Source organism: Oncorhynchus keta, chromosome 14 (assembly GCF_023373465.1).
Source record: "Oncorhynchus keta strain PuntledgeMale-10-30-2019 chromosome 14, Oket_V2, whole genome shotgun sequence".
In the NCBI taxonomy this organism is placed as follows: domain Eukaryota; kingdom Metazoa; phylum Chordata; class Actinopteri; order Salmoniformes; family Salmonidae; genus Oncorhynchus; species Oncorhynchus keta.
The window spans coordinates 38,019,791-38,034,975 of record NC_068434.1 but is presented as its reverse complement, the minus strand read 5'-3'; the positions used below and the strand labels follow the sequence as shown (position 1 = coordinate 38,034,975).

General features: G+C 45.9%; 1 protein-coding gene across 8 annotated transcripts in view; it reads right to left on the bottom strand.

The window, feature by feature from the left end:
* Positions 1-5,260: 5,260 nt before the first annotated feature.
* Positions 5,261-15,185, bottom strand: part of LOC118394081 (autism susceptibility gene 2 protein-like) — a 419,650-nt gene continuing 409,725 nt past the window's right edge. For 4 of the 8 annotated variants that reach the window (XM_052461708.1, XM_052461711.1, XM_052461712.1 and 1 more), the window contains 6 exons: positions 15,111-15,182; positions 13,990-14,122; positions 12,679-12,762; positions 9,109-9,192; positions 8,015-8,291; positions 5,261-7,839 (listed from right to left, as the gene is read on the bottom strand). In XM_052461708.1, coding sequence (XP_052317668.1) covers positions 6,483-7,839; positions 8,015-8,291; positions 9,109-9,192; positions 12,679-12,762; positions 13,990-14,122; positions 15,111-15,182 — 2,007 coding nt within the window. In that variant the 3' untranslated portion in view covers positions 5,261-6,482. The remainder of the gene's footprint in view (positions 7,840-8,014; positions 8,292-9,108; positions 9,193-12,678; positions 12,763-13,989; positions 14,123-15,110; positions 15,183-15,185) is intronic. The other 4 variants (XM_052461709.1, XM_052461710.1, XM_052461714.1 and 1 more) reach the window with 4 other exon arrangements.

The window sequence follows — 15,185 nt, the reverse complement described above, 5'->3', positions numbered from 1 at the left end:
CGCTAGGGGGAAGGCTGTGGAGAGAACTGCATAGCTGCTCAAAACGTTTTCATACATGTTTTATCAGGGGGAAGAGAGAGGGAGAAAAGAGGCTTGGACCGATCCATTCATTCGCTGCCCATCTTATTAGTTTGGCACAGCGTTATTAGCTGCCATTGTGAGTGAAGAAAGCCCCCAGGCCTGCTCGTCTGTACGCTGGCTCAGGGGTGAACTCTGTGCCAGGAGCTTTTTGGAGGTATTTGAACACCATGAAAATTCAATCCCAACCTTCAGCATTCAGGTTTCTCCCTGATAAACGCAGGGGATTATCAGAACAAAATACAATGTCCTGCCTCGTATATACCATTCCTTCTATCCTATTAATTGGAACGGTGGAGGAAAATCATAAAAAATATATATGTACACTCTTCATGGCCTTAGAAAGTAGCTTATATTGTAGGCTGAAACATCAGAAACACGTTCTGGTATTTTTCTTCATAAAACTGATATTGTTCCTCAGGGAAGAAATTCTATTTTACATTCTAAACATGAAATATTGAGAAAATCATGTGCAATACTAACCAATGAAGAAACATGATTTCATCCAACAGGAACGCTGAATTGCTCAACTGAACTGCTGTAAAATGGCAGACCTTGTAAATAATCCTCCTGGCTGCGTTAGATATTCCGTGAAGCAATGTGTCAATTGATTCCCAAATAAATGAACCTTGCGAGACAATGAGTAAAATGTATGGAGGCTTTCATCTCCCATAGAACCCCTTAACGCTCAACCACAAAATGAATTGAACTAAGCTGGATAAGGGATGGAGGGAGTAAGGGACGGATGGAAGCAGAGAAAATGGAAGATGTTTTTTCACAAAAGCTAGTAAATAAAAGCCCCCCCCTTCCCAAAATCATTGTGCCGTAGCCTAACAGGTAGGGGGGGTTAAGTACCTGCTGTTGACTGTCTGATTAGGAATAAAAGCACATGGCAGTAAAGTGAAATACACAGCCAACAGATGCTCCCCGTCGGGCCATTGTGGAATACAGCCGGCCTAAATTGAAAGTGATAGTGATTTAAGTCTTCCCAATACACCATTCCCCATTCTGGCAAGCCCCATTTTTTTCCAGGAGACCTTTTAAAGTGGCCTGCCTGCTGGTGAGTGTGTGAGACAAAGAGCTGCATTGATTTTCAATAACATCCCTTAATGACCTCACCACGGTTTGATCCGGGCTTGGCTGTGGCTGTCATGAAATTCTGTCAGCCGGTAACTGCCGGTCTAACCGTAATTAACTGTTAATTAACATAAACACGTTTAGCATCCCCGGGCTTCCACACATAGTCTACAAGCCACTGATACAGACCTTTTGAACATCTACATTTGAAAAAGTCTAATAAATCCATGTAATATAGCCTACACCTTCACAATAAATGCATTGTTTATTTTAAGCAGGTCTAAAGAAACATTATGATATGAAGAAAATGTAGCCTATTTAAGAACAGAACAGAATTCGGAGTCGTCCTTATGTTAGACCCTGATCTGGCTATGCCATATAGCTGTGGGCTACACTAGTTTAACTGGGCAACAACAAATTCAATCCCTTTCAGGTGACTTCCTGGACAAAACGTTTCACTGCAATAGTGAAGGTTTAATCTTGGCAGTAGAAAGCCTAAATAGTGTTTGAATGGCGCCGGAGGAGATGGCTGCATTTTTACGGGCTCCGAACCAATTGTGCTATTGTGTTTTTTCGCTTTATTTGTAACTTATTTTGTACATAATGTTTCTACCACCATCTCTTATGACCGAAAAAAGAGCTTTTGGATATCAGGACAGCGATTACTCACCTCGTACTGGACAAAGATTTTTTCTTTAATGAGTCAGACTCGAAGAATTTACATCAGACACCGGACAAGGCCCAAATCCTCACCATTCACATGAAGAAGAGATGGAGAGATCAGAGACGTAGGTCGGGGCGCCTTTACCATCAGTCCTATTAACCAACATGCAATCATTGGATAATAAAATGGATGAGCTCCGATCCAAGACTAACCTACCAACGGGACATTAAAAACTGTAATATCTTATGTTTCACCGAGTTGTAGCTGAACGACGACATAGATAACATACAGCTAGCTGGGTTTTCTGTGCATCGGCAAGATAGAACAGCTGCCTGTGTCTATTTGTAAATGAAAGCTGGTGCAGGAAATCTAATGTTAAGGAAGACTCAAAGTTTGGCTCGCCTGAGGTAGAGTATCTCATGATAAGCTGTAGACCACACTATTTACCAAGAGTGTTTTCATCTATATTTTTCATAGCTGTTTATTTACCACAAACCGATGCTGGCACTAAGACCACACTCAATAAGCTGTATAAGCCAATAAACAAACAAGAAAATGCTCATCCAGAGGCGGCGCTCTTAGTCTCCGGAGACTAGACCACCTTTACTCCACACACAGAACACTCTCCCTCACCCTCCTTTTGGCAAATCTGACCATAACTCTACCCTCCTGATCCCTGCTTACAAGAAGAAACAAAAGTACCAGTGACTCGATAATATGGAAGTGGTCAGATGATGCAGATGCTAAGCTAAGCTAAGGGACTGTTTTGCTAGCACCGACTGGAATATGTTTTGTGATTCTTTCCGATGACATTGAGGAGTACACCACATCAGTCACTGGCTTCATCAATAAGTGCATCGATGACGTTATCCCCACAGTGACCGTATGTACATACCCCAACCAGAAGCCATGGATTACATGCAACATTCGCACTGAGCTAAAGGGTAGAGCTGCCGCTTTCAAGGAGTGGGACTCTAACACGGACGCTTATAAGAAATCCCACTATGACCTAGGACGAACCATCAAACAGGCAAAGCGTCAATACAGGACTAAGATTGAATCATACTACACCGGCTCTGACACTCGTTGGATGTGGCAGGGCTTGCAAACTATTACGAACTACAAAGGGAAGCACAGCCGTGAGCTGCCCAGTGACACAAGCCTACCAGAATAGCTAAATGTCTTCTATGCTCGCTTCGAGGCAAGCAACACTGAAGTATGTATGAGCACACCAGCTGTTCCGGACGACTGTGTGATCACGCTCTCCGTAGCCGATGTGAATAAGACCTTTAAACAGGTCAACATTCACAAGGCCGCTGGGCCAGACGGATTCCCAGGACGCGTACTCCGAGCATGCGCTGACCAACTGGCAAGTGTCTTCACTGACATTTTCAACCTGTCCCTGACTGAGTCTGTAATACTAACATGTTTCAAGCAGACCACCATAGTTCCTGTGCCCAAGAACACCAAGGTAACCTGCCAAAATGACTACCGACCCATAGCACTCATGTCTGTAGCCATGAAGTGCTTTGGAAGGCTCGTCACATCAACACCATTATCCCAGAAACCCTAGACCCACTCCAAGTTGCATACTGCCCCAATAGATCCACAGATGACATAATCTCTATTGCACTCCACACTGCCCTGTCCCACTTGGACAAAAGGAACACCTATGTGAGAACGCGATTCACTGACTACAGCTCAGCATTCAACACCATAGTGCCCTCAAAGCTCATCAATAAGCTAAGGACCCTGGGACTAAACACCTAAATCTGCAATTGGATCCTGGACTTCCAGGTGGTAAGGGTAGGTAATGACACATCTGCCACGCTGATCCTCAACATGGGGGCCCCTCAAGGGTGCGTGCTCAGTCCCCTCCTGTACTCCCTGTTCATCCATGACTGCATGGCCAAGCATGACTGCAACACCCTCATTAAGTTTGCAGACGACACAGCAGTGGTAGGCCTGATCACTGACAACAATGAGACTATAGGGAGGAGGTCAGAGACCTGGTAGTGTGGTGCCAGGATAACAACCTCTTCCTCAACGTGATCGTGACAAATGAGTTGATCATGGACTACAGGAAAAGGAGGTCGGAGCACTTCCCATTCTCATCCATGGAGCTGTAGTGGAGCAGGTTGAGAGCACCAAGTTCCTTGGTGTCTATAAGAAGAAAGGAAAAAATAAATAAAACATATATATTTTTAAAAAATGATTAAAGACAACAATAAAATAACAGTAGCCAGGCTATATACAGGGGGTACTGCTACTATTGAGAGGACGCCATAGGCAGACCTGGCTCTCGAGAGAAGACTGGCTACGTGCCATCTGCCCACAAAATGAGGTTCACTTCCTAACCTCCTACCAAACGTATGACCATATTAGAGACACGGTATTCCCTCAGATTACACAGACCCACAATTTTTGTTTGTTTTTTGTTGATACACTCCCATATCTATTAGGTGAAATTCCAGTGTGCTTTCACAACAGCAAGATTTGTGACCTGTTGCCACTAGAAAAGGGCAACCAGTGAAGCACAAACACCATTATAAAAACAATCTATATCTATCCCTTTCGTACTTCAACTATTTGCACATTGCTACAACACTGTACATAGCCTTAATATAACATTTTAAATCTCTATTCTTTTGAAACGTTTGTGTGTGCAATGCTTACTGTTCATTTTGTATTGTTTATTTCACTATTGATTATTATCTATTCCACTTGCTTTGAATTGAATTGAATTGAGAGAGAAGGGCCTTCGTCGATAACGGGACGGGGCGTCTGGATGTCCCTCTCCTCGGACCACTCCAGAGGACCTTCCGGCTTCATTAGCGAAACAGATGAGTGTGGGGATAGGAGGTGAGAGAAGGAGGGGGGAGAAAGGGGAGAGTGATCAGGGGAGAGCGGCCCTCCTCTCCTCTAACATCCGATAGCCTGCTGCCTCCCTCCCTGGCATTGCTCCTCTTAATGAGTCCAGGCCGCAGGTCAATACTCCGCTCGGGCCTCCAGTCAATAGTGGTTAGCTGCAACACAAACACTAAAAATCTGCTTTCTTACAAAATCAATGTTCTATTAGTCCCACCCTCTATTGCCTTTCCTCTCCCCAGACCCATCGATCCCCCAGGACAGCTGTGAGAGCCCTGCAGCTAATCCCTGTGAGATGACTTGTCAAATGTTCATAAGAACAGAGCCCCCCCTTGGCTTTAGATACTTGGCTACTGCACTGTATTTCATGTAGGATGTTCGAAATGTGCTAAATGAAATGAGCAAGCTAAGATACTGGCAGTATTGGCAAATCTATGAAAAAAAAACGTTTCCTTCAGTGATTTGTGAATTATTGTTATGTCACCACTTTACATTTTGAAGGGGTTAACATCCAGTATCCCTGGTTTCAGAGAATGATCCTGAATGTGAATAAAAAGCGATATAATGCAGGTATTAGGTCCAAACTTTATTCCGTACATGAATGTTCGTTTTCATTTTTTTGCACGCCTAAAACTCTACTTGTTTTGTATACAAGTCTAAGAAAAACAACTGCACAACACCACAACGGTCGACAGAGAAAGTCCTATTGCCGCCCAATCAAACGTGTCTTCCTTTGCTGTCACTGGGGCTGTATGTAAGCTTCTGGTACAGTTTATCTGTAACCAGGAAGTCTGTAGGTTTAATTCCATGTCCCATGATTGGAAAGAAAAACATGTTGCGTTCATCCAAGTTCCTCTCACAGAATCAACATTATCCAACAGTCCATTCCATTCCAGGTGGCTCTCCATCGGGGTGCTCAGTGCCTCTTTGCATAGATTGCAGAAGATCATTCCAGGCCCCCTTCTGATGCCCGCCCTCCTTCCCTCCCATTGGACAGGCTCGTCTGTTACCATGGTTTACAACCAGGAAGTGGTTCTGTTTTGATTTCATTTGTTTTTCTAGAAACATTTAAAAAGCCTAATAAATGTACATTGTCATTTTTTTTTACACTAATTCTTCTTTACAGAGACCGAACAAAGACCTCGTAATATATATTTGTCTGCATATCTCAAAGGCAAAACAAATAAAATGCAACAAATCTTTAATGTAACTTTGTACATGATCATTTATGAGTATTTTCAGGTACCATGAGGTTAAATTACTGGGTAAAAACCGTGGAGCATCATCCACTGTGGAGCATCATCCACTCCCATCCACTGTGGAGCATCATCCTTGATATGTCTCACAATGGACTGGGATAAATATTGAAAAGAAAATCGACTAATGCACAAAATACAAATTCATAAAAATGATGTCTATACATGGAACAAGGATAGGAAATGTACAAACTAATTTCAATCAGAATCTCTCTTTTCAATCAGAATCTCACTTTTCACGGAAAAATCGACAAAAGGTATTGGATTAATATATTAATATCAAATTTTAAGTCGGCAACTAACATACACATACTTTTTGTGTTCTTCTAACCAACATTCTCATCAGCCTGTCCATATAAAATAAAAGCATGGCATGTGCTTCTTCACCCTTACAAATCTTTACTTTGTACAATCATACTGTTTTCTCTTTTACTTATGCCTTTCTCCATTGAAAAGCAGTGCATCTTGTTCTCTCTAGAAGGTTCTAAATTGGGAGTGCGCCTTTTTAAGCATTCACGTCCTTTGTCTGTTATGTCAAGCTACCGTGCCTCCACTTCTTTGGGGTTGCGGGAGGGGGAGTAATCTCGGGGGTCCTGGGTGGTGTGGGGGGTAGTCCTTCTGGGGGAGGCTGCTCTGGTGCTGCCCGCGGGCACTAGGGGGGGGGGAGCGCTAAGGGCAGCAGTGGGGGGTGTCCGGTTTAGCAGGCCGTTGAGTCCGGTGGAGGGGCTGAGTCTGGGGTAGGGCATGCCGCCCAGGTGGGGCATGAAGGGGGGCATGTGTGGCAGGTGTCCCTCCATGGGGGACTGGTGCAGCTGGTGGAGCCGCGCTCGGTCCAGCTCCTCCCTCAGGTGCTGGCGCTCTCTTTCCTCTGCCTGTTGCCTCATCCTCTCGTGCTCCCGCCGTACCTCCAGCATGTGCTCATGGTGGGAGTAGTCGTGGGCCTCTCTCTCCCGGTAAGCCCGCTCCTGCTCGTACATGCTGGGGAAGCGCTGGGCCTGCTCAGCCCTCAGCTGAAAGTCCATCCTGCGCTGCAGGTCCAGGTTGCGGTAGGCCTCCCTCAATGGGTCCCAAGGGAAGGCTTGGTGGGGCATCCGGTCCCTCCCTGCAGCAGCAGCCAGGGGGCTCACCCCCATAAAGGGAGCCATGCGGGCCCGGTCCAGCACGTTGAGACTGCCCATCTGGTGCATGGCGCTCATGGAGAGGGGCAGGGAGTGGGCCATGTGCACCCCATGCAGGGAGCCGTGGGTGGGCAAGTCACTGCAGCGTGGGGAGGGGGGAGGAGGCTGCTGGGACAGAGGAGGGTGGTGGTGGTGGTGGTGGTGGTGACCAGGCTGGGGAGGTGGAGGAGGTAGAGGCTGAGGAGGAGGAGCAGGCTGAGTGGCAGGCTCGGAGCTCACCACCATCACCTCCTGGTCCTCTTTGCGCTCCTCCTTGATCTTCATGTCGTTCTTCACCTTGTGCAGCAGCAGGTCCCCCCCAGAGGACGGAGGACCTTCCTTCCTGTCCCTGTCCCCGTCCTTGAGTAGAGTGGGTGGGGGACCACCAGCCATCTTCATTCCTGTCTCAGATAGGACAGCCTTGGGGTAGGGAGAGGGCGTGCGGTGGGCTGGTTTGATGGGGTCCTCTGACGAGCGTCTGTCTCTGTCTGACACCTCCTTCCCTCCTCCAGGGGAGCGGCTCTCCTTCACCTTGACGTCCCCCAGAATGGCTGCCTCTCGGTGGCGCTCCAGGAGCTCCTTCTCGGCCTCCCGGACCCGATCCACACTGGCGCTGTGGTGGCGACCAGAGTCACTGGAGTTCTGGCTGTTAGAGCGGATCAGGCTGCTGATCTGGTAGCTGGTTTGGGCCGACGCAGGGGAGGAACGGTTCGAGTGACGGTTACGGTCAATCGAATCTCTGTGAGGGGCACAAACAAAATAAAAATATGCATTTATCAGAAGGGTAGAAGGTTGGACATAGTTTTGGGGGGGAAATATGTGTGCATGAAAATTTGTATTCAAATAACACAACAATTTGTGTTACTTACAACTAACGGAAATGATTCAGAGTTGTACTCATATAGAATACACACCTGTCTTTATCCTTCTCCTCCTTGCTGATGGATGAATCCCTTTTCTCCCGTTCTCTCTCTCGTTCTCTCTCCCTCTCCCGTTCCCTCTCTCGTTCTCTCTCTCGCTCGTGGCTGTTGACTGAGTTGCTGCGCTCCGCGTCTGCAGACTTGGGCCACTGCGGCGGGGTGGGGAAGGAGGGTGGGGTCCGGTGGAGCCTGTTCCAGGTATCGTGGTGGGGGCTGCCGAAGCCTGGCAGGCCCCCTGGGCCTTCTTTATGGCCAAAGATACTGTTGGAGCCTTAAGGAGAGGAGACATGGAGAAAAGAGCGTGAGCAAAACAAACTAAAACCCCTCCTGGGCACAGAACATCAGAGGAAGAGTCTGAAATAAAGAAAAGGAAATAAAGAAAATCTACACAAAAGCAACTTTGTCTTTGTCCTGAGGGTTCTGAACGGTCTCTTGCTGCAAAGAGCTCTGCTTTACAAAGACTGGCAGGGTTAATGGCTTCCCCCTTTGCGCTTCTAGCTGCTTGGACCAAGGGCCCTACTCTGCTCTGCTCCCCAATTCACTCCTCATTCTCAGGGCCTTTTTACTGGAAAGGGGGGTGGATGGGGGGGTAATCAATTTCCCTCTGGGGGTAAGGGTTGTGAAAAGCCAGGGAGACCTTAGCATTCCATAGCGTGTCTATTTCACTGACATCCATTTCGCTACAGGGGAAATGATTTGGCAGAGGAGAATATGAGAGAGATGGAGAGGAAGAGGGAGAGAGAGAGAGAGGGTGAGAGTCCTCCACAGTGGCGATGAGGGGGCTTGTAGAATAATTAATACATGAATAGCAACCAAACAGCAAGCCTGTGAGTGCTGTGTGCGTTGGCAGTGTTGCTGTCAGATTGAAGCCAAGCTACTGGGGAGAGCGGGGTGGAGAGAGAGAGAGAGCTGTGCTGTTCTGCTGCTGTGCTGCCTGCCTTTTTGCTCCTCCCTGTGCTAGTTTTATTTTGGCATTTGATGCAGCGCTAAGTGCCTTGATTTCTTTCCTTCCTGGCCCTTCCCTGTGGTCTAAAGCTGAGCTGCGCTGTGTCTGGCCGTGGGGGGGGGGGGAGGGGGTCGGCGCTTACCAAGCGAGGGGTTGCCTAATCCTCCGAAGGCACTGGTTGAAAGGTTGCCGAGGCCGCCAAAGGTACTGGAGCGACTGAAAGGATCTGCAAAATGCCAAACAGGGATTAGCTGAGCTGGCTGGAGGAGCCCGACCACTCGTTCCACTCGGCTTTTCTCTTACAAGCGGAGCTCTGTCGTACTACTTCCTCTAATCCTACTGTATGTAGCTAGCTAGCGAGGCTGGCTGCCTGCTCTGGCCACTCACGCCTATTGGACACTGGATTTACTCCCACACTGTCCGTAATGGAGCGGAGAGCCTTTGATCTCTGATCCTGATGCTAGGGAGTATGATGGGGTTATGGTTGGAGCTGGACTACAAATGGAAAGGGGATTTGATATGTGCAATGTGCCATGCTAGTCTGGAGTCTGGACAGTCAGGCACATAGCTGCTTGAAAGGAGAATATTTGTCTACTAGTTTTTACAGAGGCTTCAGTGTTTGATGCTTCCATTTCAACCTGCACACTCTGAGAAAAAATGTTCTACCTAAAACCATGGGGATCCTCGGCTGTACCTGTAGGAGAACCCATTTTGAATCCCGGTTCAAGGGTTGTTTAAGGGTTCTTCGTTGGATGAAAAGGTTCTGCCTGGATTCAGAAAATGGTTCCAACCCGAATAAACCTTCATCATTCTACGTAGTGCTTTTAAAAATGTTATTTTGCTAAGTGCCTTAGTTAAACCTGGTCCCAGTTTACATGGAACTGAAATTGGAAAGGTATGCATACCTACCGGAGGAATCAGGAGACAACATTATCAAGATTTCAAGATTGAGGAAGACTACTGAAAATGACTGAGGATATATCAATGATGAATGATCCTTTAATCTAGTTCTGAAAGTCTTCCACTCTGTGGTGAATGCAATGCCACGGTTTGTCAATTTATCAGCAAACAACAGCTAGGAAATCATTCCTGCCGAGTCACACTTGAGTTCGTCCTTTGGGCAGGAATTTCACCCAAAATCTTTGAGGGGTGTAATAACATTTCCCCCTGTGCACCAGGTGTTTATAAACTCAAATTGGATTGACTCAAGAGTTTATCCCATGAAATCACCTTGCTGCACTGAAGCCAAACAACATATTTGATAGGAAATACAGAAGAATACGAAAAACCTCTATTACTCTGTCTGTGTAATAGACAAGCAAAACTTGAAGATGCTATAGAAAGAAGCCTCAAGGTAAAATGTCATATTTGCTGAGGCCATCTGCCTCTGTCCAAGACACTATGAAATAAGACAGTGTTGTGCAGTGAAAAACCTTCACTTGAACAAAGGGGCTGGAAAATAATAATAATAATAATATATGCCATTTAGCAGACGCTTTTATCCAAAGCGACTTACAGTCATGTGTGCATACATTCTACGTATGGGTGGTCCCGGGGATTGAACCCACTACCCTGGCGTTACAAGCGCCATGCTCTACCAACTGAGCTACAGAAAATAAAGTTGGGGGATTTGAAATACTACCTCAACAAGCCCAGAGTTGCCTTCCATCCACATCAGTACAGGAAGGAGGGTTATTCAAGGGTGTATTTAATGAATCACAGGGGGAGGGCTCTCTATACACAGCCCTAAAGTCAAATTCAGTGCAAGAAATCGAGCAACAGGATGACCTCACTAGCTCACGAAGGACCTCTAAATGCCGATTATAACCTTCAAGTGAACTTCGTTTCCAATCAACAAAGGGCTATGTTATCAAATGATGGCGTAGTAGGGTTGCAAACCTACTGGTTATTTACCAAAGTTACTGGAACTTTCAGTCATTTTAGTAATTAACAGGTAATCTATGGCAATCTATTGTAACTTTGGTAATTTATACTTCAATAACTGAAAAAAATATATATTAATATATAGTATTTGTTTTTTTATCTGTGTCCATATTGTCCTAGAGTCTCTAGTGGATAGGCCATATGGCTCAAGAGAAAATAGCCTAATTAATGAAAAAAGCATCTAATCAACAATGGCACGCTTCCAACCACGGACTTTTTTTTTACAACTGGCACCTGTTTGGCGCCAAAACATTTACAGGGCTCTAGACTCTACACCAACTTTTTCAGTTGATGGCACCAGCACAGGATTTGGTTGCATAGATTTTTTACCACCGAGCGGCGATAATGATCTGACCTGTGTCCAATAATGTACCTGCATTTCATACAGAACCAGGCTAATAATAACTAGCCATCTTTTAAATTATGCCCTTGCAGTGCCAACTGAAAGCTACTGGCCCGAATGAAAACAATACTGGCACTGGAAAGCGGATGATGCGCGCATAATTTAAATGTTATCTTTAATTTGGGGGCTGAGCAAATAGCAAATAGCCTAAAGCCTATAATGACCTACCGTCCATACACAAGTAATTACATTTTAACTTGACAATATCATATTTACATTGCTTGTTTGGAGGGAAGAAAATCTCAAAAAGACTGTTATTATTTGTGATTTTGAACAGTCACTCTACAGTTGTAGGGCCCTTTAGGGAGATCACTTTTGAGATCACCACCCCCCAAAAAATGTAGTTGCCCTTTAAATCAATTGTAGGGTGGCAGGTAGCCTAGCAGTTAAGAGCATTGGGCCAATAACCGAAAGGTCGCTGGTTCGAGTCCCAGAACTTACTAGGTGAAAAATCTGTCAGTGTGCCCTTGAGCAAGGCACGGAACCCTAATTGCTCTTGTAACTAGCTCTGGATAAGGGTGTCTTCTAAATGACTGAAATGTAATTGCGTGCCTAGCAAGAGACAGTGTCTTTGCAATGTACAGTGTAGGCTACATGTGATGGCAGAGTTTGCAGAAACAAATGCCCCGTGATTGATACAAATCATCAGGATATCATTCACTTTGCAGTCAACATTTAATTGGGAAAGCCTTTAGAAAAGTTCATTCAAACAGGGTATGATGACTGAATTGCACATCACAAAGATTCATACCCATTGTTGCATACCCATTGCTGTTTGAATAAATCTTTAAAAAAATAAAGGTGAAGTTTGAACCAAAATCTAACGCGACTTGCACCTTCGAGACCAATAGAAAATTGGTGTTGCACTGGGTCACAAACGCAAGTGTTTTGGTCGCAGTTTTGAGCCCTGATTTACAGCAAAAACATATTGACATAGTAAAATAAATAAAAGTGTGTAAAAAATAAAAAGGATATTTCATGCTGAAAGTCTCATATATTAAACAGCAGTAAGTTGATGATTTATAGTTAGGATAATGTTTTACAGCGTTGTCATTCTATTAATACATTTTCTTTCTTCTTATTTGATTATTTTACATATTTCTAAATGTAATAAGTCCACACAAAGGGCCAGAGATAATTCCAGTACCCAAAAAGTCAACCAGATATCATACGATAAAATTCCCACCGAAACTTAAAAGTTACCAAAACATTGGTCGTTTACTGGTAAACTTAGAAAGTTACCAGTAATATACCCTCCCTTCGCAACCCTATGCCCTAGTGACTGTAGAAGTATTCTCAAAACGAGTGCAACCCTGTGAGAGAGGAAAAAGGAAAAAAGTGAATGTAAAATGTGGTGCTACTTACACTTACCTGCCAAGTGGCTGGGAGGCAGGAAGCCACTGTGGTGGGGGGAGGGGCCGTACGGGGAGGCGGCCGGATGGCCAGAACCTATGGGAGGAGAGAGAGGGTGAGAGACCATGTTACCTCAGTGTGTCCACTCATTTAGTAGCGCGACAGCAGCCATCTGTCACAACCTCTAACTAGGCATCCATGCAGAGGTAGGTCTGACTGAGAGGAGAGCGCCTCCCAACAAACCACCCTGAGTCAGCTCTATGGTGACCTTTAACCCTGTGACCTCTGACATGCTCCAGACTGAAGAAGAATGGCTAATACTGATCTTTTAAATGTGGAAAATAATCAATATTTTACAGTAGCAATGCTAATTAGATAAACATTCAAACCACCACAAATACAGTGAAGGATATCTGATTTTTCATTGTGGCTGGTTGAGAAAGGCTTGATAGAAATTACCATAACATTCAATAGTTTCACATGAGCGTGTGTGTGTGTGTGTGTGTGTGTGTGTGTGTGTGTGTGTGTGTGTGTGTGGATGGGGGCACTTTGTTATGAACAGACGTTGACCTCTCTTACAAAACGCTCTTCACCCATATATCATGAATGGTTAATGAACGAGCCAATTACAAGCCCATACACGATGATACAATACTGCATAATTACAAGCTAAAGGGCACCCGCCTCCATGTTGCCCTTCAAGGCAGGTTCTACCAGTCAATTATCACACTGATTGTGTTCCAAATGGCACCCATCCCTGTCAAAAGCATTGCACTATGTAGGGGATAGGGTGCTATTTGAGAGACACACATAGAGAAACATCCATATTCATGGCCACATCTGACACAGTCTGGAACAACATTTACAACAACAGCACTTCAACTAGAGTCAGCTGTTGCCCGACGACTCAAAGCGAGTTATTCCGCTGCTCTATGCTCGCGACATACTTCAGTCTGAGACGTTGAAGTCGTTTGTGGTGACGTTCAAATGAGGGGTGTTGTACAAAACAAAGTCATCAGCGGTCGGATCGTCTCTAACCAATCAGAGTAACCAAGCCAATGACGAAGTTTCAAAATGCCACTTGACACGTGAAAAAAATGAACGTCCGTGGGCGTGGCGTAGCGTTTGGCCAGAGCAAGGGGTCAGCTGTGGGTAAAGGAGAATAGAAGACAACCATAGCCGCGGGAAGTAGGGGTGCTGAGGATGCCGCAGCACGTCTGTAGCGTGATCCACACAAAATGGTCTGTACCCTCCCCCCTCCGTCCACAAAAACAATCCTTCTGTGCCCTGTGCTGGGTGGCTGACGATGAACCCTATACTGACCTGTGGAGGAGAACATGGGTCGTGCCAGGTCGTGGGTGTAGGGGAACCCAGGAAACACCCCCGGGGCGGGGGGACGGCTGAACAGGTCCAGCTTTCCATTCATGTCCAGTTTGTGAGGGTCTACCTGCATCTGCTGTTAGCAAGAGGGAGGGGGGTAGTGGGGCCGAGGGGAGAGAGAGAGAGACAGAGAGAGAGAGAGAGAGAGAGAGAGAGAGAGAGAGAGAGAGAGAGAGAGAGAGAGAGAGAGAGAGAGAGAGAGAGAGAGAGAGAGAGAGAGAGAGAGAGAGAGAGAGAGAGAGAGAGAGAGAGAGAGAGAGAGAGATAGAGAGAGAGAGAGAGAGAGAGAGAGAGAGAGAGAGAGAGAGAAGAGAGAGAGAGAGAGAGAGAGAGAGAGAGAGAGAGAGAGAGAGAGAGAGAGAGAGAGAGCGAGAGAGAGAGAGAGAGAGAGAGAGAGAGCGAGAGAGAGAGAGATAGAGAGAGAGAGAGAGAGAGAGAGAAAGAGCGAGAGAGAGAACACAAAGGAGGTGAAATAAAAAAAGATAAAGAAAAGGTAAGAGGAGGAAGAAAAGAAACAGAGGAACTGTCAGTGTTTGCATGTGTCAGTAATTAACAATAATTGATGCCAGCACTGTCATAGCTCAAGGAGAGACTTGTAATCTGCTATAATCAGTACTATAATCACTGTGTGAGATCAGACAGGGGTGACAACATATATAATGCCACTAGATCCCCAACACATACTGTGTCATAACAACATCAGGGTAAGCTGATTAGGCCCACTAAACCCCGTGAGGACGGGGTGTCTATGACAGTGACACCATGACAGAGACAACAGGAGTTTTCCAAGCCATAACCAAAATGTCCGCTGTTTAACTAGATACAGAAAAAAAACCTCCTTCTGCCACCCAAGATGCAGACAGAAACACACACACTCACTCACACACTCGCACTCAGACACGCGCACGGGCACACGCGCACACACACACATGCACACACACACACACACACACACACACACACACACACACACACACACACACACACACACACACACACACACACACACACACACACACACACACACACACACACACACACACACAGAGAGACAGCTGGCCCACCTTCATCTTCTGCTGATGGTGGTAGATCTGCCAGGCAATCTGGACGTGCACCGCACACCACTTGCCAGGTTTCTG